Here is a 23,260-nt window from a genome sequence, read left to right as displayed (position 1 = left end):
CAAGACAGGCGGGGAGGGGGCAGGGGCCAGCACGAGGCCCTGGTGGCACTGTGGGGAGTATGGGACACACACAGGGGACAACCTCTTTCACACCGTCACTTAGGGCAGCAAAACCACTGGCCGTAAGAGGCAGGGGGACTGAGCGAGGCAGGGGCTTCTGCACTGCCTGTTGGGGCATCCCCCGGCCACCACGGCTGCTTGTCACAGCCTCGCGGCCACAGCACCAGCCCCAGGAGCACTGGTCCCTGGCCAGCTGTACAGGCCATGGCGCTGGGGGAGCCTGTCCCCACTGCAGCACCCTGCCCAGCCCCCCGTGCCCTCGTCCATGGCTTTAGTAGTTATTAGGGGGGTCAAGATGTACCACGGCACTCGGGGACAGCAGCCTCAGTGGCCTCACCTCCCTCTCGGATGATGGGGTAGCTTTGGTACAACACTATTTTTTGGCATTCCTGGTGGTGGGACCTCGCCCGAGGGAAGGCAGCATGGGAGGGGGCCACCAACTGGAGCACCCACCGGCAGTGCCTGATTGTCACCCTCCCAGGGCTGTGACTGTCACCTCCAGGGAGCCCAGCCTGGCAGGACTGCTAGTGGCACGGGGGCCCTATTGGCGAGACACTCAGACAGGGAAAGCCAGACAAAAACAGCTTGTGGGCAGGGGCAGGGGTTGGGCAATGCCCAGGAGGGTGGCTGCGGGAGGGCAGGGAGCCCAGGAGAGGTGGGTCCTGGCTGTTCTCTTCCCACAGCTCCACGCTCCATGCTCCGCGTCCCACCGAGCCTCTGCTCGGAACCCTGGGCAGCCACCCGAGGACAGAGAACAGCAAGGCACCGGGGACTGCAACACCAGACAAGCTGCCAGTCATAATGGGGGATCGGATCCAAACCCCGGCCCGATACAATATACAGTTAGTTAAAAAATAAATCCCCTCCCATCCTTTGTAATAAAAAGAGCGGCTTGATTGGACATGCATCTTTCTGGCCCTACAAAATAAGGCACCAGAGCTCAAAAATGAAACTCCAATTGTCTTTGATATAAAAGGAATTCCCACGTGTTGAAGGCAGTTGACGTCTGAGTGCATAACAGGGAGTGATCTTCACTAGCTTTGGGTTGACCAGTCTCATGCCTGGGCCCCAGTGACTTTCTGGATCAGGGGAATCTGTAGGAGAGGAAGAGAGAAGCTGTTAGGATGGAAGAGGGGGAGGCAGGGAGCTGCCTGCACTCTGCGGCTGGGCAGGGCTGGGGAAGGAGAGGCTCACCAAGGAGTCTGAAAGTTTTCAGGCAAGTCCCCCGCGCCCTCAGAGCCGCAGGAACTGCCAGCTGCCGGTGCCCAGCTCACCTTTGTGAGATCCACACCAGTGATGGCGCGCACGGAGGCAGGGACCTCGGCCAGCAGACGGTTCACCTCGGACGTCGTGTTGCTGTTCTCTCCGCTGAGAATAACGATCTCGTCCACTTTGGAGAGGGGAGCAGCCACTTTGGCAGCGATCTGGGGGAGGCAGGGAAGGAAGGTGGGATGAGCAGCGAGTCAAGGAGCTGCCCATGAGCCTTGTTGGGTAAAGTCCCCACACGCCACATGGGGCCTCTCTGTGTCCCCAGGAGGCCTGGTCCAGCCTGGGAACTCCCCACCACTTGCCCACAGCGGGGGAAAGCTGCTCCCTCCTCACCTCAGGCAGCGCATCCAGCACTAGAGCCAGCTGGGCAGCATCTCCGTACTGCTGGAGCGCTTCAGCCTTCAGCTTCATCCTCTCAGCCTCCGCCATCCCGATGGCCTCAATCACAAAGGCCTCCGCTTCTCCGATCTTGCGGATCTTTTCTGCCTCCGCCTGAGCAAGGAGGACTTGCTTCACCCTGGAAAGGGAAACCCAACACTCCAGCTGCCCAGATCCCTGCAGCGTACACGGCACCGCTTCCCTCCCTCCGCCAGCAACGTGCCTGCCCTGCAGAGAGCCCACGAGCTGGGTCTCAGCACAGCACCCGCTGCACTTTGCTTCCACCTCACCCCAGCCCAGCACGCAGCCGGGCTCAGAGCTGGATCAGGTCACGGGCTCACTCACTTCTCACCCTCGGCGATCTGCTGGATACGGTAGGCTTCGGCCTCGGCTGGCCGCTTCACAGTGGCTATCAGCTCCTTCTCCATCCGGATGATCTCTTTCTCTTCAACATCGATCTGCTTCTTGCGCTGCACCACCTCGATTTCAATTTCCTCCTGGCGGATCTTCTGCTGCTCCCGGGCGCTCTGGAGCTCGTAGGCCAGCTGGGCCTCCGCAGTCTGCACAGAGGAGAGATGAGAAGAGGTGTCTTGGCCATGATCTCCTGTGCCCAGACATAATGACCCTTGTCAGGCCCTGAAAACAGACGTGCCTCCTGCTCTGGACCAAACCTCCACCCAGAGGTGACATCTCTATCCTCAGAGTGGCACTTGCTGGCCTTTCCTGGGAGTTCTTCCCACAGCACTTGAGCTCAGCCATCTCCGAGTTCAGCTGGGATGACCCTCCCCATCTTTTCCTCTCCTCCTAGTCCACCTAACTGTTGCAAACAGAGTAGGAGAGGAATTCTGCTGGGAGAAGCTCACACTGTGACACAGAAACCTGGGTTCCTCACCTCCAGCTCTCCTAACACATGCAGGAGGAGGAAGCTGGCAAGTCCCAGAGCTGCCATCAGCATCGTGAACCAGCCAGGGAACAGCAGCGGGCTGTTGGATGCCTCTCACCTTAATGTTGACCTCCTCACTGAAGGCTGCTTTCTGCAATTCAAAAGCCCGTCTGGAATCTGCTATTTTGGTATCTGCCATGAACTTGACATCCAGCATTTCTTTCTTGCACTCTGCCTCCTGCAGAGAGGAAACAGAGAGCAGAGCTCCAGGGTGTGCAGCTGGAGCAAAACAGGCTGCTTTGGGAAAGCCTAGCACATCTCTGGACTCACCCGAATGCCAGCATCTCGCTCAGCTTCTGCCACACCGATGTCTGCATCCCTTCGGACAGCCGCAGTCTGAGTCTTTCCCAGGGAGCTCAGGTAATCCACTTTATCATAGACATCCTGGAGAGGGGAAGATAAGTCACAACCACTTCAAACGAGCAACTCCACCTTGCTCTCTTCCCGCTGAAGCTCAGAGCAACTGTTTGTGCGGTTAGACTCAGGTCAGAAAGAGCCATGTCAGCCTGCTGCCAAACAGAAACAGGCGTGACAGGGAGAGGCGAGCTCTCCCGACATCTTCCCTCTGGCTCCCTGAAGGCTCAGTTATCAGCGAGCTCTCTCCACGAGCTGAGCCGTGTTTACAGAGGCAGCTAACTGGGTGCTCTTTGCCCAGCTGCCTGGATACAGGACATGCTGCAGCGGCTGTCATGGAAACTCCCGGGGGGCTGGGGCAGGCTGTCAGCCCGAGCCAGCTGCAGCAGAGAAGCCAGGGCCAGGCTCTGTTGTGCTGCTTCTACAGCACTGCCAGGTGCCCCGTAGCACAGCGCCCTGTGTCTTGGGTGTACCTTGATGGTGAAGCTCAGGATCTCGATACCCATGCGACCCACATCGGGAGCTGCCACCTCCCGCACCAGCTTGGCAAACTGATCCCTGTCTTGGTAGATCTGCTCCACTGTCAGGGTACCTGCAGAGGGATGGAAGGCAAAGCGCTTTATTCGGAACAAGTAACACACAACGGTGTGAACCTAAACTCAGCAACATTCTCGTTACCCCTAATCTCTTCAGGTCTGGGCACAAGGGCGTAATCCTCTGCCCAGACCCTGCAGGGCAGACCGACATCTCAGTCAAGCGCAACCACCCCACACACCTGTAACCCACAGGGACTCAGACATCTCTTAGCGCAGGCACTGAAAACTCACTTATCACAACACCCAGCAACACGGCAGGAGCTGCTGAAGGGGAGGAATAATCTAAGGTGCCACCTCTGCAGTCAGCAGAGGAAGCACCCATTGTGGCTGCTGGGGTGGCAGCAACACTGCTGGGACCAGCCAGCAGAGAAGGGAGAAAGCTACTCAAGATGCCTTCAAGAGTGTGAGCTCCTCCTCACCTAGAATGGAGCGCAGATGCCCCTCCAGTGTCTGAAGGACCACATTCTTCACATCCTGCACATTCTTCCCCAAGAACTGCTCACAGGCCACAGCCAGGAGCTCCTTCTCGGTCATTATCTTCACCTAGAGACAGGAGACAAAACCAAAGGGACTGAAGGCGCCTATCCGAAGAGGGACAGGCATCCAACAGCAGCAGCAGCAGAAGCAGCAGTACCACCACCAGGCTGCCAGGCCCCTGTGCTACCGATGCTCCAAGGAACCATGCTGAGCTGTCACCACACTGAGCCAGGCCACCAGACCAGGCTGGAAGCCGCCACTTGCTGGTGCTGGGGACAGCCCCGCTGCAGGCACACGCAGCAGCACCAGCATCTGGGGCAGACACCTCTCCAAACCCTGACGGCACCTCATCATGGAGAGGTGCTCCCTGCGGCTCCCACAGCAGTGGCCACCACATGACATGGAGACAGAGCCTGGCCCTACAAGTCCCACCTGATGAAAACTCTACCAAAGAGCCCTGAACTACCAGTTCAGCCACTGTACCAACACCAGACCTAGGAGAGAGGGGTTTCTATTACTACTCCTGGCCAAAAGCCATTTTGTTACCTTCCTCTTCCTCCTCCTTCACTAGAATTAATTTTTTCTCACATAGGAAAGACAGAGAACAAGGAAGACCCTCAAATGCCCAAGGAGCAGCTTGGGAGCAGGGGCTCCATTCAGCGTTCCCTGCAAGGAAAGATGAGAGGAAATGGCCACACCACACTGGTTTGTCCTGCTCGTGGCTGGGAGCTTCCAGCCACCCTTTGCGGTGACCCCAGTGTGCCATGGCCAGGACCCGGCTGTCCTGCTCCATAGTGTCAGTCTGGTAATGACCCCCAGAGATGGGACACAGCCACTCCAGCGCCGCTTTCACCTCCCACAGTCAGGGCCAGATGTAAAAGCACCCCCAGGTCCCAACAAGCCAGGGTCTTAAGATGGCCCTGTTGGTCACGGGGCTGCTTTTTAAAGGCAAAGTGGGTTAAAAATCCCTCTGGGGTACGTTAGGCAGTGGAGATGTGTGCTCGTGGAGCTCTATAGGAGCCCGCTATGAGGAGCTCCAACCCACCAAGGTGACAGCTCCTGGTGGCCATGTCCAGTCTGAGGGCTCAGAAAAAGTCTAGAGACAGGGACGGCTGTGCGTCTGGCAGCAGTGGAGAAGGAAGCAGGGCCGTAACAGTGCCTCTGGGCGCCGAGCGGGTCCCACAGCACCCTCTCATGGAGACATCTGGGCTGGGCAGTGCCTCCTGTCCCATGAGATGCGGGGTAGCACCCTGCGTCCCGTCCCAGGGGCTCTGGCCAGACCTGCTGCTACCTGCGATGCCAGCACGCTCCTGGTTCAGAGACCTCCGAAGCTTCAGACCCTCCTCTCGATGAGTTCACAGCCTACAGACCTCATCCTGCCACCTACAAGCCAGCTTTCCAGGGCTGAACTGCTGGCAAAAGCAACACAACTATTTCCTGAGAAAGCCTGGTCTGATAGCCCACGAGACGATCCCACAGCCTAACCTCCAGAGCCAAACAGCAGCACCTGGCCCTTGGCACTGCCAGAGAGTGGGACAACTGGGACCAGCTACAATCCTCCAAATGGACCGGACACCGACTGCATTAGATGCTTTGAGCTGACCAAGACTCAGCTGCCACAACTCTACCTCCAGTAACGTGAAGAAACACCAACCTGGGCTGAGCCTATTTCCTATACCTTCGCTTCTCAGGCTGGGTTTCCCAGTCAAAATGCCAAATTGAATCCCTGGCAAGTGTGGCGATCCTCTTTCTGCCTTCTCTGGGCTCCTGACGAGGCCAGGCCACAGCAGTTCCTTGTCCCTGCACCCCGGGCCAGCAGTGTCCACTTTCTACACAAGGGGGAGTTGGGAGAGCTGCTCACGCAGCTGCACCAGGGAGCGTGGGCCTCGCACAAGGCTCGGGAGGTTTTTTTTGCAAATACCAAAACCAATTAGACTCCGCAGCAACATTTACGGTGTGCATCTGCTAGCAATTCCACCTCTCTAAACAATCCCCACCCTTCGGGAGCTATGGAGAGGACAGTCAGAGCATGTTCATTAAGAGTGGGATGTTCGTTAAGAGAGTCCCTGCGGTACTTCACAGGAGCAAGGAACGATTCAGCCTCCGTGAATAAAGCCAGCCAGCAGCCGGTAAGCCCTGGACAGCCCGAACAAGCCTGGCTATCCGCTGAACACGGATGTCAACCTATAAAGCAAAGGTTGCACAAAACAAAGGAGAGTTGCGCAATTTGCGCTCAGCTTGTTTCCAGTATTTCACGCAGGGCACCGCGACACTTGGTGCGTCCTCAAATGTCATTCCCATCAGAGAGAGAGTTTAGCTGGCAGGAAATCAGAGAGCCTCCATAAAACAATCCCATCTAGAGGATCAATACCGCCACACCCAGCTCCAGCCAGCCGCAATCACAGCGAGGGGCGAGCAGAGACAATCCAATTAGCTTGAAGCCCAGAAAAAATTACATGGAAGGATACAAAGCCCAGCGTGGCCTAAGCCAGCAGCGTCCCAGCGCACCCCAAGCACCCAGCCAACACAGGAAGGAGGCTACTGGGGAGAACTCATTACATCCCTCCTCAAAAAAAAGAATGGCATCCTTATGCACATCAAGCACTTCTCTTATTATGGAAAACGTTTTAAAAGGGGTTCCTCCAGTAACAATTTGTTTGCTTTTTTGCACAAGCCCTTAGAAGAAAAATGTTTGCCTCAAAAGCACTTCTGCAAAATTAAGGTAACCTCTGCCACGCACGTCCCCCAGCTGCCTCGAGCTGGCTTTCTTCATGGTAATTCCTTGCATCTCACAAGCCTAAACCTTTAAAATTAATGGACAGTGAAAAAAATGAACAGTGACAAGAGAGAATAACATAAGTGAGATGAATTGGGAGTTGCATTTTTAAATCCAGGCACTTGGTGGTTCATCCTTCTGCTAGCACACGCCACTCAGCCTGGACCATTTTGCAGGGAATGGGAGGATGTCCCAAAACCAGGCCAAAAAGGAATTCTGGCTTCACAGAAATACCTTGTCCAAATACAGAAGGAAAAGCCTACAGATTTATGAAACGTGTGTGAGGAGAGACACGGGTGCATGCATTTTGCCAACCATGAAAAGACCACCGTGGTTATGTGACACATTAGCAGCTAAATAGATATAAAGAACGGAAAATGTGAAATCAAGGATGCTGGTTCACACCGTTAGAGCCAGGACGAGCCCAAGACGCTGGCTCCCGTGCTGGTGCTCTTGCACGTCGCCCCATTCCCCAACAGCAGCAGGGCGATGGATTATGCGCTGTTGAGTCAGCGTTGTGCCCGGCCCTTCTGCCACGTGTGACAATCCAGAAACCGCTCCTGGCTGAATTCATATCCTGAGTTACGCGCAGACACAGCACGCAGCTCCTCTGCAACGTCAGTTCAGAGCAAATCAACGAACCTAGGGAGGAATCTGCTGCTCTGGAAAGCACTGGGTGAAATCTATCAAGCGCTTGGTCTTAAAAGAGCTGCAACAGCCACAGTGCTCTTCCCTGGGGGAGCCTTTTTGACGCATGTGGGATTTTGGTCACATCACTGCGTCACTCAGCAGCTCCCCTCGGCTCCACTGCTCAGCGCAGGGAACGTGGCAGTCACCTCTCCTGCAACCACAGACCTGGACATGCCTCGGACACATGGTGGCCACAGCCTTGTGCGCACTCCGAGAATCGCTGTCTTGGTTTTTATGCACCCAGAATGAGTTGTCAGGAGCAATTTTCAATCAAAGCATCCAGCTGCCTATTTGAGGAGTCAAATTCGGTCAAAAGCTAACAGCATTTTCTTCCCAGCATCTTCCCCAAGGCAGAACCTGGTCACAAGGACAAACTCTGTATCAGGGCAGCAGACCTCGGAGTCTAAGAAATGCAGGTATTTAACTGTACTATCACAAGCAGCAAGAGCTGGTTTTCACATATGAAGAAGGCTTGAGAGCATCAAAATTCAATTCAAGGCAGAAATTTTACACACAAATTTTAGTGCCTGGAGGGACTAAGTTCTTTCTTTAAGCTTTAACTCGCCGTGAAGAATTGCAAGGTCCGTGTGCTAATAATAATAACAATCCAAAGCAACATAATGCTCAATACCATCTCAGGAGTGAATGGGTCAGTCCTGTGGGGTCACACACAGCTTTTCAAGGGCACCGCGGTACATCAGCGTTTCACAAACAGATCAAGTCACCCCCACACACCTCATTTGCCACGTGGACAAATGAGACACCAGAAAAAGAGGAATGATTTTGGGGAGAGGAGGAGAGGTCACAACCCCCTTCACAACACAGGACATGCTGTAGTGTGGTCGAACCAATGAGGACAGTGTGGTTTTGTACAAGAATTTGTTTCAGAGCATGTTGGCTTCTGTTCCTGGACAACAGTAACCTCTTAAGGGGGAAAACCAGATGTAAGTTAGAAACATGCATTCCTGAAATGATGTTTTGGAGTTACTGTACCTGTGCCACACCTGTGACAGTTAAAGCTACCCCCTCCGCCGTCTCTACGTCCTCACACCTGGGCTGTAACGTCATTATCTCTAGGGAAATCCTGCCAAAAAACGTAAAATATTTGCACGTTTCCAGGTAACACACACTCAGCTCTTCCCTTTTTATCTCCTGCCCCGGGCTACCTGCCGCACTCATCGCTGGTAATGTAAGACAGGCGCAGAATGCAGTTGAGGGACTACATCTGTGACCAGAGACAGACTTTGGCCCAGAAACAGATTTTCAGATAACGCTTAAAGGCAATTTATCAGCAGAGAAAGGCTGGGAGCCAGACTGGAAATGATACCGTGACCCCTTCCCTTTTGCTGGGCTAGCAAGGTGGCCAGAAGCTAGCAGCTTTGGGACCCCAAACGGCCCTCTGTCAGAGGCTCACTGTGCCACACTGCCCAACGCTGGGGCAGCGCGTCCTCTCGCTGGCTGGTGTCACTGGTTTAAAAGCACAGCAGGGACCTGGGATGCTCCTGCCCGTCTCACATTGCCACCCCCACAGGAGCTCTGGTACTTGGCAAAAATCTGACCCTGATGCTGCAAGAAGTAACCCTGCCTTTGCCCCCACTGGGTTAGTATTAACACAGACCTGCCCCCTGATCTGGTTCACCTCTCCTTCTATTTTTCCTGTGACCCAAAGGCAGCTTGAAATGAGCCTCCAGCTCTTTAGGGCCATGCCTGTGTCATATCAGGCACCCAGGAACAGAACCTGAGCTTTCTCAGTCGCCCAAGGTGGGCTGGAGATACTTTCGCCAGACCTGGCAATTTGCAGGTCATGACTTGGTAAAACAGAAGACATGCGTGGCCGTGGCAGGTTCTGCTTCAGGAAGCAAAGCCTGGCTCTAGTGTCAGCCATAACAAGCCGGGAAGGCGTTGGGAGTCAGGACAGGGAGCCACAGGACAGGGAGTCGTGTCAGTGGGCATTAGGTCAAACGTTTGAACCATGAAGGGGCTGTGCTGGGCTGCTGTGTTCGTGCCGAGTTGCTCCGGGATTGGCTGGAGGTGCTCGAACGTATCTCTGCAAGTTCATGCCTGCCTTGGCCACTGTCCTAATTAAACTGGCACACAAGCTGGGAGCTGATAAAACAGATCCCACCGTCCAGGATGCGCACAGGCATTTTCTGCCACATGCATTCACAGCTGTAATCGGCTAGCACAGGATTTTAGCCTTCTGGAGACCTAATCTATACTTTGAATTTAATTTCAATACTGTGCTGCTTCTTAGCCGGCAAGTCACAGGGACGTTTGGTAATTACTGTTGCACTGTTTCCTAACTGCTGCTTACAGCGCAAACGCTAGTCCTCTATGTTGAAACATCCAAGGTCTCTATGCTGTACTTCCAAACGTGACAACATCCAGAACAGGCACTGTCTCCATGTGGAGGAAGAAGGGCTGAGTGGAAACCCATATCCAAAACTGCAGACCCAGGTACAATTGCAATTCCCCCACAAAGGCACAGGTTTGACTTCGAAATGGACAAAACCTGCCTTTCCACCAGCCGCAGATCCTACACAGAACCCGATCTGGCCTGGCTGTGGCTCCACACAAAAGCAGATGCCCTTCTGCTCTCCACCAGGCACACAAATGGAAACAGTGCTGTCGAGAAAAGGGTTATGGCTGGAGCAAATGTCTGTAGCGTTATCAGAAGGAGCCAGCACATTGATGCTGAATTTGGAATTTGCCAAGTATGCATCTGTCTGCATTACCTATAAACTGTGGAGTGCGCACCAGGGTAAGCACCAGAGAAGGGGAAGGAGAGGAGGGTACTGAGATTTCGACTGTCCCATTAGAAAACCATTAGTTTTTATGTTATCCTGCTGCTGCTGCTGCTGCTGCTCAAACCAGAGGGATAAACAGTTAGACATGATGTTAGGAAGCTGGTGGATTATTACCTGTGCAACCCCTGTTACGTACAGTGGGACCCCCTCCGACGTCTCAATATTCTCACAGCGACAGAGGATGGTCATAACCTCCAAAGACAGTCTGAGCAGCGAGGAATAAGGGTAGGACAGCAAATATATAAAGCAGTTAACAGAGAGTAAGACACTCATTGCAAAGGACAGACAAGACTTTCAGGTTTCAGCTTTTCCCTGTTCAGTTTGCCTTTCTCCCACTCTCCACACCCAGGGCTCCATAACACTGGGCCAGACCAGCTTCCCTCATCGCAGTAGGGAGTTTACGGCATCCAGGTGCTTCTTTAAATGAGGATAAATGGGCTGGGGGCTCGTCTCCACCCTGCGTCCCGTTAAGTCACCGCAGATGAAACTGAACCATGTATCCCACCTGGATTGCCATCCTGGAGTCAGCTGGAATTCTCTGTTGGCGTAACCTTCACACACAGAAAATTCCTTTTTGTAATAATTTAGATGCTTCTATGCCAATATTTAAGAGGGGCCAGAAAAATAAAAATGCCAGGGACCTGGCTACCAACCCCTTGGCAAAGGCATTGATGAGAGAAGGTGCTTCCAAGTGCTGTCCTAAGAAGCTGAATAACACCATTTGGTTCCCCCAGAGGCATGTTAAGACCGCGCTGCCTCTCTCACTGCTTTTATTTCTGACCCTTAAACAGGGACAGGATTGTATTTATTTTTTTTTCCAGTCCTCAAGGTTGTAGCAGGATAAGAGCCCAGCACCCTGCCTGCTCTAACTGTTCCTTTTGTTCCCAGGTTAGTGCTACCTGGCGGGATGCCGCTGACAGCAACACAATTGCTGCTGTCTCTCGTGCTTTCAGCACTGGTAGTTCCAGAAAAGATGTCCTAATTTCGGAGGAGGAAATCTGCCTCACTCTTCATGTTAATACAGCAGGCTCCATCTGTGGCACGGCTTACGGTATTCAGGAACGGCTCTGTTCCCAAAAGGAGAATTAAGCCCCATATACCATAGGATGAACCAACGGTATAGATCTTAAAGTAAAATATTTGTTTGGGTGCTGGCATTCCTGCCAAGAGCCCCGTTTGCTAAATAACGCACAGACCTCTGTCATATGACAACTCGTTCCTGGCAAGCAGTTCTTGGCCCTGAACTCAGCCTTTGCTTAACTTATTAAGTCAGCCTCCCGAATACATCTGTTATCTCCTGCACACGGCAGGTCAAGGTCCCGTGCTGTTCTCTGGGCTTCTCACACGACGAGAGGAGGAGCAGAAACCATTTGTTCAAATCAACAGTTCTCCCAGCGAGGTGCCTCACAAAAATTCGGGAATGAGGTTTGTCCAGATCAAATGCAGTTGTTAAGCATTGAGCTCTCAAGCTGGGCCTTTTTGTCCCCTCCCACCTCATACGAGCACCACTGGAGAGCCCGGGCTAAAGCAGGAGGTGTTAGCTGAGACATCTTCATGCAGCCGGAGCACTACGGTAGGCTCTTGTAGCAATCCCGAGTACCAGCTGCCTGGGAGAGGACCTGAGAGCTGTCGTGAGTCAGTTGCCAGCAGCAGCCAGAAACCTTCGAACAAGGCAAGCTGCCTGACCCCCAGGTGACGAGCAGCTACGGTAGTGTATCATCTGCAGAGCGAGGGCAGCAACATGCTCACTTTGTCTGCTGGTGGCAACACATGAACAGGGAAAAGAGGTGCAAGATCAGGCACTAAGGGCTAACTGATGGAACTTGGCCATCACTCAGTGCAAAAACCCAAAAGTCATGTCTTTATCCTTTTTCCCTATTATTTTTTACACAGACGGAGGAAATCTGCTCCGGTGAGCATGAGGGAGGTGTTAGGACAGAGTAACATTCCCACAGATCCTAAAGATGAAGAGCTACATTAGCAGGACAGCAGCACCATCACAGCACGTTAGTTCAGAGACCAGCGTGGTAAGAAGCAGCAAGCAAAATCCACGACTGAGGGAAGGGAGAGAAAGGAAATCCTGTGGTTTGAAATAGGAACACAGTCTGCTCCCAAGGTGACAGCAGTCAGCACATCTTTAGAAGAGACTTGAAGAGCAGGAGGGTGCACTGGCCCACTGCATGCCACGAACGTGTTTGTTACTGGATGAGGGTTTGGGCCGTACGGGGCCAGTTCCTCTTGTGAACTCATGGATGAGCCAGCCCGGTGGCCTCGCTGCCCAGCGCCTTTGGGAGAGCCCCGTAGCTGCGTAGCGCTGCAAGGGCAGCAGCAGAGGAGAGCAGGGCTCTTGCCTTCCTCAGCACTCACCGCACCAGCACAGGAAGAAACACCCTGACCAGCCAGGCTACAGTCCTCTCGGCTTGGTGGGTTTTATGTAAATAAAAAACAACCAAAAAGGAAAAAAAAAAAAAAAAAGAATCTGATTGCCTTTGCCTTGGGTTTGATGAGAGGCGCCAGTTGAAAACTATGTCAGCTGAAAGCATGGGATTTCTTTTCTTTTTTGTCTGTTGCACTCTGATACCCAGCTGTCCTCACGCAAACGGTCAACACAGAACTCCCCCATCCTGTGATTTTATTTTGCACATCATCATTTACTGTCAGGTAAGCCTGAAATGACAGGATTACCGCCTGCAGGGGACAACCTCAGCCCCCACCACTCAAAGCAGTGGATGTCCAGAAGGAAGCTGCGCGGTTGTGAGTGACTCTACATTCCTCACGCTTCAAGGCACTACACAGGGCACATACTGGCCTTTCCAGCTACTTACACTGCTGTACGCAGGCAGGCTTCCTTCAAAGGAGCAGGGGCTGGTCACAGCCACAGGCAGTAGGCTGGGCTGATGCTCATCCATGGTTTCACATGCAGTGCCCAGTCCCATGTTCCTAAAGATACTGCTGAGAGCCCCACTGGGATGGCTTTGCCTAACTCGTACTCCAAAACCCACAAATAACAGGGGTCTCCTTACCTTTGGGTGTCAGTAATGCACCACCAAGCCCAGGCCCAGCCTCCGTACACATACTGCTTTACATCAGAGCCACAGCAGCCACCTGCAGCACAGCACAAAGCACAGAGATGCAGGGATTACACATATGCACGTTGCTCTGTCAGGGAAAAACCCGCACCCAGACCAAGTCACGAGCAGAACAACTTCCCAACAAGCCTGCCCAGCCTCTGGGTGCTGAGGAAAGAGCACCCTGGGGGGTAATCCATTCCCCCAGCCCCTCAAGAGCAGGGGAAGCACCTCAGCTCAGCCGCATTACAGCAACGGGTGCTACCAAGCCAAGCTCTGTAACATGACCCAGAAGAATCCAAGCATTCTTGTAGCGTCTGATAAATAATGAATGCAGAAAGCTCTTTCCAAGATCCACAGCAGGCCTGGAACACCCTTTGATCAGCCATAACACAGCTGGCCACCAGGGAACCCACTGCTCTCCTCACCTCCATGGGCTTCACATGGCAATTTTCCAAAGGCAACTGTTTTTTAGAACTGTCTTATAAAATTGGAAAATAGTATTTGTAATAATTCAGTATGATAAACAGTAACACAGACAAAACGACTGTATTTCAAACCAGGATTTTATTTTAGTTTTGTTAAGCAGTTTAAGCACTTTTAGCAACAAGAACCATTGTAAGCACATGCTTCAGTATCTTTAACTGTGATGCACCAGCTCTGTTATGGAAAGCCACGTAAGAAATCCATCTCCTTTCCCTCACCCACACTGCAAGCCACCCTTAAACCCACCAAAAAGCTAGCAGGTCAGAGCTGGAGGAGGGGAGAATCCTTGAGTTCTCAAAAAATTCTCCTAGTTCTGGCTTGTGCAAGTACTACAGTGCCTGAGGCTTTGACGGTCCATCACAGAGCTGGCTGCGCCCAGAGTTCAGGCAGCCTGTAGACCTCCTCTGACACATTTAAGATTTGACCAGTGAAGCCAGAAGATGCTGTCTGGATTTTCACATCTTCGATTCAAGGAATAAGACCTCTGCTACATTCCAAGAAAGCACCCTGAGAGCAACCGGCCCTAGGTTTCATGCCTGGCAAGGGAGGAGCTCTGCAGTTCCCCGGCTCGGACCAGGGCTGCGAACTGCCATCTCTCAGCAGATCAAGCCAGCAGTCCCTCCCCGGTCTGTTATCCATAATCACACTTATTACAGCAACGCCTGAGGGCCTCAGCAAGGCAAGCACTGTACTAACAGAACAACAGACAGTTTGAGCCCTGCGGGACATATCTACGCAGGGAAGACAGAGCCAGCGCAGAGGAAGGGCAGGCATTGAGGGAAAACAGTGTGGCTGCAGTGCTGAGGGAGCTCCCCACTGTGGGAAGGGAAAGGGAGAACTATGAAGCCAGCAGACGGCGGCCACAGAAGACAGCTCTTTCAAGAGAGACATTTTATTAAGGTTCATTGCAATTGGTCAAAATGAAGAAGCAAAGGCAGCACACATGCAGACCAGTGTGCTGGCAGGGCCCTCCGGGCCACAGGAGGGGACTCTCTCCTCCCCATCCTCCTCCGCCTTCTCCCCATCCTCAAGTGTTCGTCCACTTTCACTACCAGCTAAAGGCACCGCCTGCTCCAACAGCTTTCACTAAACCTGCAGATCAGCCCCACCTACAATTCTTCACCCTCCGATTTCAGTAGGAAGTAAACGCAAATGGGAAAGAGATTTACACACTTTTCCAGGTCTCTCGTACTCCACAGCCTAGAGGAATGTTCTCCCATCACCTCTGAGACAGCCTCTGGAGAGCTTCTTCCTGTAGCTGGAAGACTCTTTCAGCCAGGCAAGGAGTTACAGAAGCTGATGACACAATATCCTGCAGCATATTAACCGCAATGCCTTTTAACATTTCTTGGAGGACGTCAGCCTGGTTAGCTCAGCTTTTTAGCCAGGCCCTTGTTTTCCAAGAACAGGAAGGGAGGTGTTCCTGGCAGCCGGGAAAAGCAGCTCCACATGGAAAGGTATTTTATTTCACACGGTCTATGTGATCTTTACCGAACTTCGGGTGATCATTTCATAATAATGGTCTGAGAAAACTCTGCACCCTAAACCCACCATTGTTACAAAAATGTGCCTCTCCACACAGATGTTTCTTTTCTTCCGCAGGAAATGCAAGGAAATACCTTATTTAGTATTACACCCAAAGCGGGCCACGTGTTTGCTCCCCAGTGCTACACAGCATTGCTGCACAGCACAGTTTAATAAGCTAGATTATATGTCAAAAAATGTTCAAGGAAGAAAAAAAAAAACCAGGGAAAACAAACATTAAACAGGAGCCGGATGCCAGCTGGTTGCTTTCATGCAAGCCGGACGTCTGAGCGCAGCAGAGCTCCGTCCTGGTAACGCAAGTCAGATGAGCTGAACGCTCATTTTCCATTGCAGTCCCGCAGCCGCTTTCCCAAGTCTCAGAGAGCAAGTGAAAAGGGAACCAACAAAGCAAAATCTTTGCACGGCTAAAGAATAAACCCTCTTGCACAATGAGATTTGGCAGAGAAATTGCCTTTTCCAGCTATAATACGCCCACTGTTCTAGCAGCCCGGGTCTCACAGCCACTTGGCCATCGCTTCCACAAACATCCACCGTGCCTCTTCCGGGGCAGTGTACGGCGGCCAGGCACGCTACAAACGGAGGATTCATAGCCGGGAAGCTGCCATCCAGTTTGGCCTCTTCCCAAACGAAGGGGTCCCATGCTCAAGCAAGAATTCCCAGAGCCAGTAGAAAGCACGTTGTCTGTTTGTTTTGGGGTGGGTTTTTTTTTTAATGAAATAAGATTAATTGCTTGGGAGTTTGTAGATAAATGGAGCTCTCAGCAGATGCAGGAAGCTGCTGCCCTGATGGATGGCATGCCAGAAAGAACAGGAGCCCCAACATTTATGAGGACACAGGGCTCAAAACATCAAAGCTGGGACAATTTGAGGTTGCAAACAAGCTCTATGTTGTTTGCTCTCCCAAAGTAACTTGAGGCGATGAACTCGTATTCTGGCAGGAAGCGGTAAGTGAGAAATCAGGTTGTGGTAAAGAGGCTGCTACGATAACTCGATAACTATATTCCTTCCCAGAGACTGAACACAAGAACAGAGCAGACACCGCCGCCTTCACCTGCACAGAGAGAGCTGCCACCTCCATGCCTCAGTTCAGGGCAATCCGGTGCTGGAGTCTCCTGCCCAAGGCAGGAATAAACAGCTTGGTCCAGTCAGAGAGAAGCCGGATTCGTTAGAGAAACAGCCCTGTGCTGGGAAATGTCATGGGGTGCAAGCGAGTGCAGAAAGACAAGATAAAAATTGATAATTGAAAACAGTTACTGACAAAAGACAGAGAGAAGAGAAGAAGGCAAAGGCATACATAAAGAAAATCACGTAATAAAAGCGGGGTCTAGACTAAAATCGCTGTCTGGTTCTTAGGCCCTGCTGTGCATATAAATTAGGCTTTGTCCACATGCAGAAATGGCACAAGGTTAACAAAAATTAATTTAAAATGATGCAGGGTTCTGAGTTGAATCCATAAAATCCTTTGATGGTCACTACAGCAGATTATGCTGGCTAGCTTGTTTTGGACGTAATTATATCAAAATTACTTGTTTTAAGCTGAGCATCAATACTACATAGCAAGTTTAAAAAACACAGGTTTAGTTTAACTCATGTTGTAAACACAAACCCAGAGAAGACAAACCACAGTGAAGTTACACAAAAAAACCACAGAGATACTACCCCAAAATTCCTCCTGGAATACAAAAGGAAAGCCCCAAGGCTACTCTGTCCATCTCCTTTTCCTGCTAAGCTTTCTGAGGAGTAATTTGCAAGTCTTGGAGATTTAACAAGCACCTGACAAGGGAAATCTTGAGCTCTCATAGGCCTGTAGCTAGAAGTGGAGGGACAACCCCGATGCCATCAGCCCCACCACGAGCGTTAGGTCTCAGATGGCTCTTGCTGCTCACCATGTCTTTCCGCAGGACACGGCCGGGACCATCTCCCATTCCATTTTCATGCAATCAGCTGTTCTCACCTAAGTGTAGCTCTCTGCATTTCTCCTTATTGAACTTCATCGTATTTCTTTCAGACCATTTGGTCAATCTGTCAAGTTCATTTTGATTCTAATCCGTCTCTTCAAAGCTCTCGAATCCATTCCCAGCTCAGTACCGTCTGCAAATTCAATAAGCACATTCTCAATTCCATTATCCAAGCCAAAACAAGGAACTTACTTGACAAATTCTTTCAGCTGAACAGTGTGCCACTGTCAAGTTCCCTGGCAATGGTTTTCCAGGCAGTTTCACATTAATTTTACAGTATCTGAGAAACCAGTTCCTCCTCGCGCTGTGGACTGTAGGCCTCTTGGAGGGAAGGCTTGCAGAGACTTTATTTCTTAGAGAAGTACCATAAAAACAGCACAGTCACACTGTCTCAAAATGATGACCAGTTCCTCTTGCAGGAATAAAAAGGATGCAGTAACAGGATGCGAGAGCTTAGAGCAGCTCCGGAAGGGTTAACTACCCCTGACTGCTGGGGTGCGGCAGGAAATGTTTACATAAAACTGGAATTAACCGCTAGCTCTTCTTTTACTGTGAAAGAGATCAAGGAGCTTCAAAGGGCAATGACTAAAGTAAAGTTTGAGAAACTGGGCTGGACCATATTTCTCAAGCTGACTTCTGAGAAATGCTAAGAGTATAACAAGCCTTAGTAAAGGCAAGGCGTACAATATTGCTGCTACTCCTCGTTCCCAAGAGTGCTAACTCACCTGAGAGAGAAGTCAGATTAACTGAGCACAGCTCATACTCAGCAAATACGTGCAGTTGTTTTCTTCTAGGTGTTTACAAGCAATATATTTATTTCAGTATTCTCCTAAGAAATAAAGCTAGGTTGACTGGGCTGCAATTCCCCTCACTTTTTCCCCCCCCTCCTTTCACACCCTGAACTTTTGCAGTTTGTTCTGACCCAGAAACGTGGTGGGCTGTGCCAACCCTCCCTTGTTACGCATCCCCAGGTACTCATCTCGAAGCTTCTCTGGCTACTGGGCCATTGCTGCATGGTGCCACCCTACAGCCCTCATCAGCCAGAAGGAAAATGCCACTACCGTAGAGATCCGGGCACCACTATTTACTTAACTGTAAGATGAACATGGCTATTATAAATTACAGCTCCTTATTATGGGACTCTGCAGAAATATTATAGCACTGTATTTCAAAATTAGCAGATCGATCCTTAGCCGCGAAAGCTGCAGTCAACCGGACTGCAACCCAAAACCAGCATTATGCATCTGAGACAGCCTATTTAGCTGGTGGGAACATTCGGATGTAAGGATGAACAGGTACTTTGGGTATCTCCCTGAAAAATCGACCAGCTCCAGCTGCGCTTGGAGAAGATGCAGTGATGGGCCAGGCGCCTGTCAAAGCCCCCTCGGAGTTTGCACCAAACCTCACTGGGAGGCTCCCAGCACCACTACGGTGCCAGCAAAGGCAGACCCACGTTCTCATTCATGATGAGACCATCATCGCCTCTGTAGTGCTTTGTGGAACACTCTTACAAAGCCTGGGCTCTACATTTCACAGATGGATTGGCTAACCAAGTGCAATTTCTTAGAAGGAAATCAGTGGTGCTCAACAGAGGAAGGACGCAGGTGCCAGCGGGAATGCTGACCCGTACCAAATAAGGCTACGAAGCTCCTGCACACACAGATGTTCCCAAGGCACGGCCAGCTGCTCCTTGAGCACTGGAAGAACTTAAGTGTCTCGCAAGAGAGTGAAAAGAAAGAACACCACTCCTCAGAAAAAAACCCACATGCCAGGGGAGGCACATGACCAAGCTTCCTTCAAGAGGCACAGGCTGAATTTACAATAAAGAAAACTTTCCAATCAGCTTCATGATTTGGAGGTGCTTTCCCACAAAGTAAAGTCTTTCAAATAACAACTGTATGACAATTCAAGACTGCAGGCCAAAAGCCTGCTATTATTTGCTGTTGGTGTTTTCTTCCCTTCCCCCTCTCTCCCCAAATCCAACCTAATACCACGCAAATAAATGCTGGCCCCCAAAGTCCTCTCTGCTTTTCCCAGGAGAGATATGGCTCAAGTTCCTGGAACTACAACTGCTTGTAGTTACACGCCTCCCACTAACGCCCTGGCATTCACTCTGTACGTAAGCATGAGGAGCTTGCAGGGCTGCTGAGCTCTGCAGGCTCCCACAACCTCTCAGGCTGCCCCTGAAGCTCAGGGATGGTGCTCTTGGGAGACAGCAAGTGTTTGCAGACCACATTGGGCAGTGACAGAGGAAAGACACGTCTAGTAGCAGCACCGAACCCAATTCTGACTCGCAGAGCCTGGCGTGATTTGTGCTCCCTTCCCAGAACAAGGCTGTACATCAAGGAGTGTCCTCAGCTCGCTGCTCCCGGCTGCGGGAAAGCATAACACTTGGAACTGCAAGCAGATGCCACAAATTCCTGCTGGCTCATCCTGCAAGCCGTATTTTGTAAACTTCAGAGATGAACAGAGGTGAAACCAAGTTTTTAAGACTGAATGGCATCCCAGCACACCTGGAGCAGAGCTTCGAGATTCCTCCCGCTGGACGTGGCATTTCACCAAGCAGCGCTGATTTTGACAAGGGTCCCTTCGGAGGAAAGTGCAGCATCAGTTCTAGATCCCAGCTGGGAACTGCAGAGACGTGCAGCAGCTGCTCACAGAAGACCAGGAAAGCTGCAAGAAATACTGCTGCTCCAGGCAGCTGGTGGGTGCGGTTTGTAACTCCTTAGAAGCAGCCGCCACAGCAGGCATATTTATTTCCAAAACTGCAGCCTGCTTCTGTCATCTCCTCAATAATTCCCGTAACAGGTCTGTTATCCAAGAGAGATAAACTGGTAACAGGTCAGCCAGAAGCAAGTGCCACAGCCTGCTGGAGGCTTTGGCTCCCAAAACATAACAACATAGTTTGACATGCACAGCAGAGCTGCGATCGCAGCACATCCTTGACATTCACAGACATTTTCTCCCAGCTGAGTTTAGGTCTGAGCATTGCAGCGCTTGCCACAAAACTAGTCCAGCGTTGACAGAAAGGATGCAACATGATTGAGGGTACGTGAAGTGAGAACCATCGGTATCTAACCTGCTTATTGCCTTGCACTTGGCCCCAGCCTGTCACACACAGTGAAGTATCCAGCCCTTACAGCAAGCCGTTACATCACCTAACGGTAATTAAGTCCTGTCTGCACGCAGCCTGCTCTATGCCAAAGTGCACTCTGGAGCTTCGGCAGAGTATTGGAGTAGCTACAGATTGAATCACACAGGGGACTTCACTGCTGGTTTATTTAACACCAACCTAAGCAACCAGCTCACTTGATGATAAAATTACACAAATCTGATGGGCATCAATTGCATCCAGTGTCAGCACCACCGAGAGGCCAGGTGACATGCTAGTAATGAAGCAGCAGGAGGATACGACGGATGAGAAGGGAACCCCAGGGACAGGCCCATGTTGCTCTGCCCCAAGCTGCCCTCTCTGCCCCAGGGGAATGCTCACACCCGGCTCCCCCTCCCCAGGAAAGCCAACCAGACCCCAAGGAACAGGACGGCTTCTTGGTAATCCAAGCCAAAGGCTGTTGGCAGTGGCCCAGAGCCCAGCAGCCATGCTGGTGCCACTGCCTGACATCATCCGAGAGCAGCAGCACCAGGGTGTGCCGCTGGCACCACAACCTGGCCCACCGCGCTCTGCACTGCAGGACCCCACATCAGAGCCCACCGCCCCAGGGCACCTCCTTGGCAGGGACACCCCCATCAGAACACCCCCTGAACAACGCTGCAAGGTCCCCTCATGACAGGGACCCCTGCAGTACCCCCTCCAGGAAGGGCCTGCCCCACAACATCCCAGTGCTCCTTCCGGGGACTCCCCCACCCCACCCCAATTCACGGGGCTCCCTGCAGCAGGCACCCCCAAACCCACACCCCAGATCCCACCCCCAACACCCCCAAGGAGGGCCTCCCATTTGCCACCACCTCCCAGGGTCCCCCCACAGCAGGGACCCTCCCCAGAACCCCTCTATGACAGGAACACCCGCCCCAGAGCACCTCCCAGAGCCCCTCCCATCACAGGGTCCCCCCTCAGTGCCCCAAAGCCCCTTCAGGACAGGGACCCTGCAACACTAGACCCCATGACAGGGACCCCTCGAACCCCTGAGACTCCCCTCACAGCCAGGACCCCCCAGTTCCAACTGGGGTCCTCTTCTAGCAGACCCCATTACAGAGACACCCCCCCTAATTCCCTCATGGTCCCCCCATGACAGGCACCCCTCAGGCCCCTCTCCCCCCATGACAGGCACCCCTCAGGCCCTTATTCCCCCATGACAGGCACCCCCAGCCTCTCAGGCCCCTCTTCCGCTTCAGGCCCCTCTCCCCCACGACAGGGACCTCTCAGGCCCCTCTCCCCCCGTGACAAGCCCCTCAGGCCCCTCTCCCCACCACGGCAGGGACACCCCTCCAGCCCCTACGAGGCTCGGGCCGTACCTGACACCACCAGCGCCTCGTTGGGCCCCACCGTGTGGCAGTTGCCCATGGTGCCCACAACACCACCCGCCGCCGCCGCCTCCTCCTCCTCGCCGCCCGCTCCCACAACCCCCCGCGCCGCCACGCCACGCCCCCGCGCGGCGCACGTCGCGGGCGCGACACGCGGGCGCCGCCATGTTGGGAAGGTCGGCGCTAAGCCGCGCCGCACCCCGGGGGGGGGGGGGGGGCGAGCGTCCCGTGGGCGCCGCCATGTTGGGAAGGTCGGCGCTCCGCCGCGCCGCACCCCGGAGACGGGGCTGAGCGTCTGGCGGGAGCCGCCATGTTGAGAGGCGGTTGTGTGGGCGCGATGGCAGCAGGCTGCGAGGAGCGGGGGGAGGCAGCGGAGGGCTGGGCCGCCATTAGCGAGGCTGGACAGGCCAGAGAGTCGGCCAGACTCATGAAGTTCAACAAGGGCAAGTGTAGGGCCCCGCACTGAGGGAGGAATAACCCCAGGCACCGCTACAGGTTAGGGGTTGGCCCGCTGGAGGGCAGCTCTGTGGAGAGGGACCTGGGAGTCCTGGTGGGCGATGAGTTGCCCACAAACTGGCAATGTGCCCTTGTGGCCAAGAAGGCCAATGGTATCCTTGAGTGCATTAAAAAGAGCGTGGCCAGCAGGTCGAGAGAGGTTATCCTCCCCTTCTGCTCTGGAGTGCTGTGTCCAGGGCTGGGCTCCCCAGCTCAAGAAAGAAGGGGAACCGCTGGAGAGAGTCCAGTGGAGGGCTACAAAGAGAGAATCACAGAATGTGTTGGGTGGGAAGGGACCTCTAAAGGCCATCTAGTCCAACCCCCCCGCAGTGAGCAGGGACATCTTCAACTAGATCAGGTTGCTCAGAGCCTCATCCAGCCTGGCCTTGCATGTCTCCAGGGACGGGGCCTCCACCACCTCTCTGGGCAACCTGGGCCAGTGTCTCACCACCCTCAGTGGACAGAACTTCTTCCTAATGTCTCATCTAAACCCACCCTGCTCTCGTTTAAAACCGTTGCCCCTTGTCCTATGGCTACATGCCCTCGCAAACAGCCCCTCCCCAGCTTTCCTGTAGGCCCCCTTCAGGGACTGGAAGGGGCTCTAAGGTCTCCCTGGAGCCTTCACCAGGCTGAACAAGATGATCTGGAGCTTCTCTCTTATGAGGAAAGGCTGAGAGACCTGTGTCTGTTCAGCCTGGAGAAGAGCAGACTGAGAGGGGATCTCATCAATGCTCAGCAATATCTACAGGGTGGGTGTCAGGAGGATGGAGCCAGACTCTTCTCAGTGGTGCCCAGCGACAGGACAAAGGGCAATGGGCACAAACGGGAACACAGGAAATTCCATCTCAACACAAGGAGGAACTTTCACTTTGAGGGT

General features: G+C 52.8%; 1 protein-coding gene across 15 annotated transcripts; it reads right to left on the bottom strand.

The window, feature by feature from the left end:
• Positions 1-1,007: 1,007 nt before the first annotated feature.
• FLOT2 (flotillin 2) lies at positions 1,008-22,004 on the bottom strand. 15 transcript variants are annotated; one of them, XM_063340669.1, is made up of 13 exons: positions 21,880-21,961; positions 19,920-20,216; positions 17,403-17,539; positions 13,374-13,455; positions 8,537-8,627; positions 4,020-4,143; positions 3,478-3,596; positions 2,921-3,034; positions 2,709-2,828; positions 2,053-2,267; positions 1,663-1,846; positions 1,335-1,484; positions 1,008-1,154 (listed from the first exon to the last, which is right to left on the bottom strand). In XM_063340669.1, exons 3-13 carry the CDS (start codon positions 17,440-17,442, stop codon positions 1,116-1,118), a joined length of 1,278 nt encoding a protein of 425 aa, XP_063196739.1. In that variant the 5' UTR covers positions 17,443-17,539; positions 19,920-20,216; positions 21,880-21,961; the 3' UTR covers positions 1,008-1,115. The 15 variants fall into 15 exon arrangements, with proteins under 15 accessions (XP_063196739.1, XP_063196749.1, XP_063196740.1 ...); XM_063340679.1 differs by lacking the exons at positions 17,403-17,539; positions 19,920-20,216 and adding an exon at positions 10,487-10,555 and having other exon boundaries at positions 21,880-22,004; XM_063340670.1 differs by lacking the exons at positions 8,537-8,627; positions 19,920-20,216 and adding an exon at positions 10,465-10,555 and having other exon boundaries at positions 21,880-21,978.
• Positions 22,005-23,260: the final 1,256 nt, after the last annotated feature.

This window comes from Chroicocephalus ridibundus, chromosome 7 (genome assembly GCF_963924245.1).
Source record: "Chroicocephalus ridibundus chromosome 7, bChrRid1.1, whole genome shotgun sequence".
NCBI classification, from domain to species: domain Eukaryota; kingdom Metazoa; phylum Chordata; class Aves; order Charadriiformes; family Laridae; genus Chroicocephalus; species Chroicocephalus ridibundus.
Note: the sequence above shows the minus strand (reverse complement) of the source record. Positions and strands in the feature narration are given on the sequence as shown.

Coding starts and splice junctions, on each gene's coding strand:
- FLOT2 (XM_063340679.1), bottom strand. CDS start 21,928: ATGGGCAACTGCCACACGGTGGGGCCCAACGAGGCGCTGGTGGTGTCA. Junction 10,556..13,373: donor TGCATTACTGACACCCAAAG/GTAAGGAGACCC, acceptor CTCGCTGCTCAG/ACTGTCTTTGGAGGTTATGA. Junction 2,829..2,920: donor AGCGAGATGCTGGCATTCGG/GTGAGTCCAGAG, acceptor TCCTCTCTGCAG/GAGGCAGAGTGCAAGAAAGA.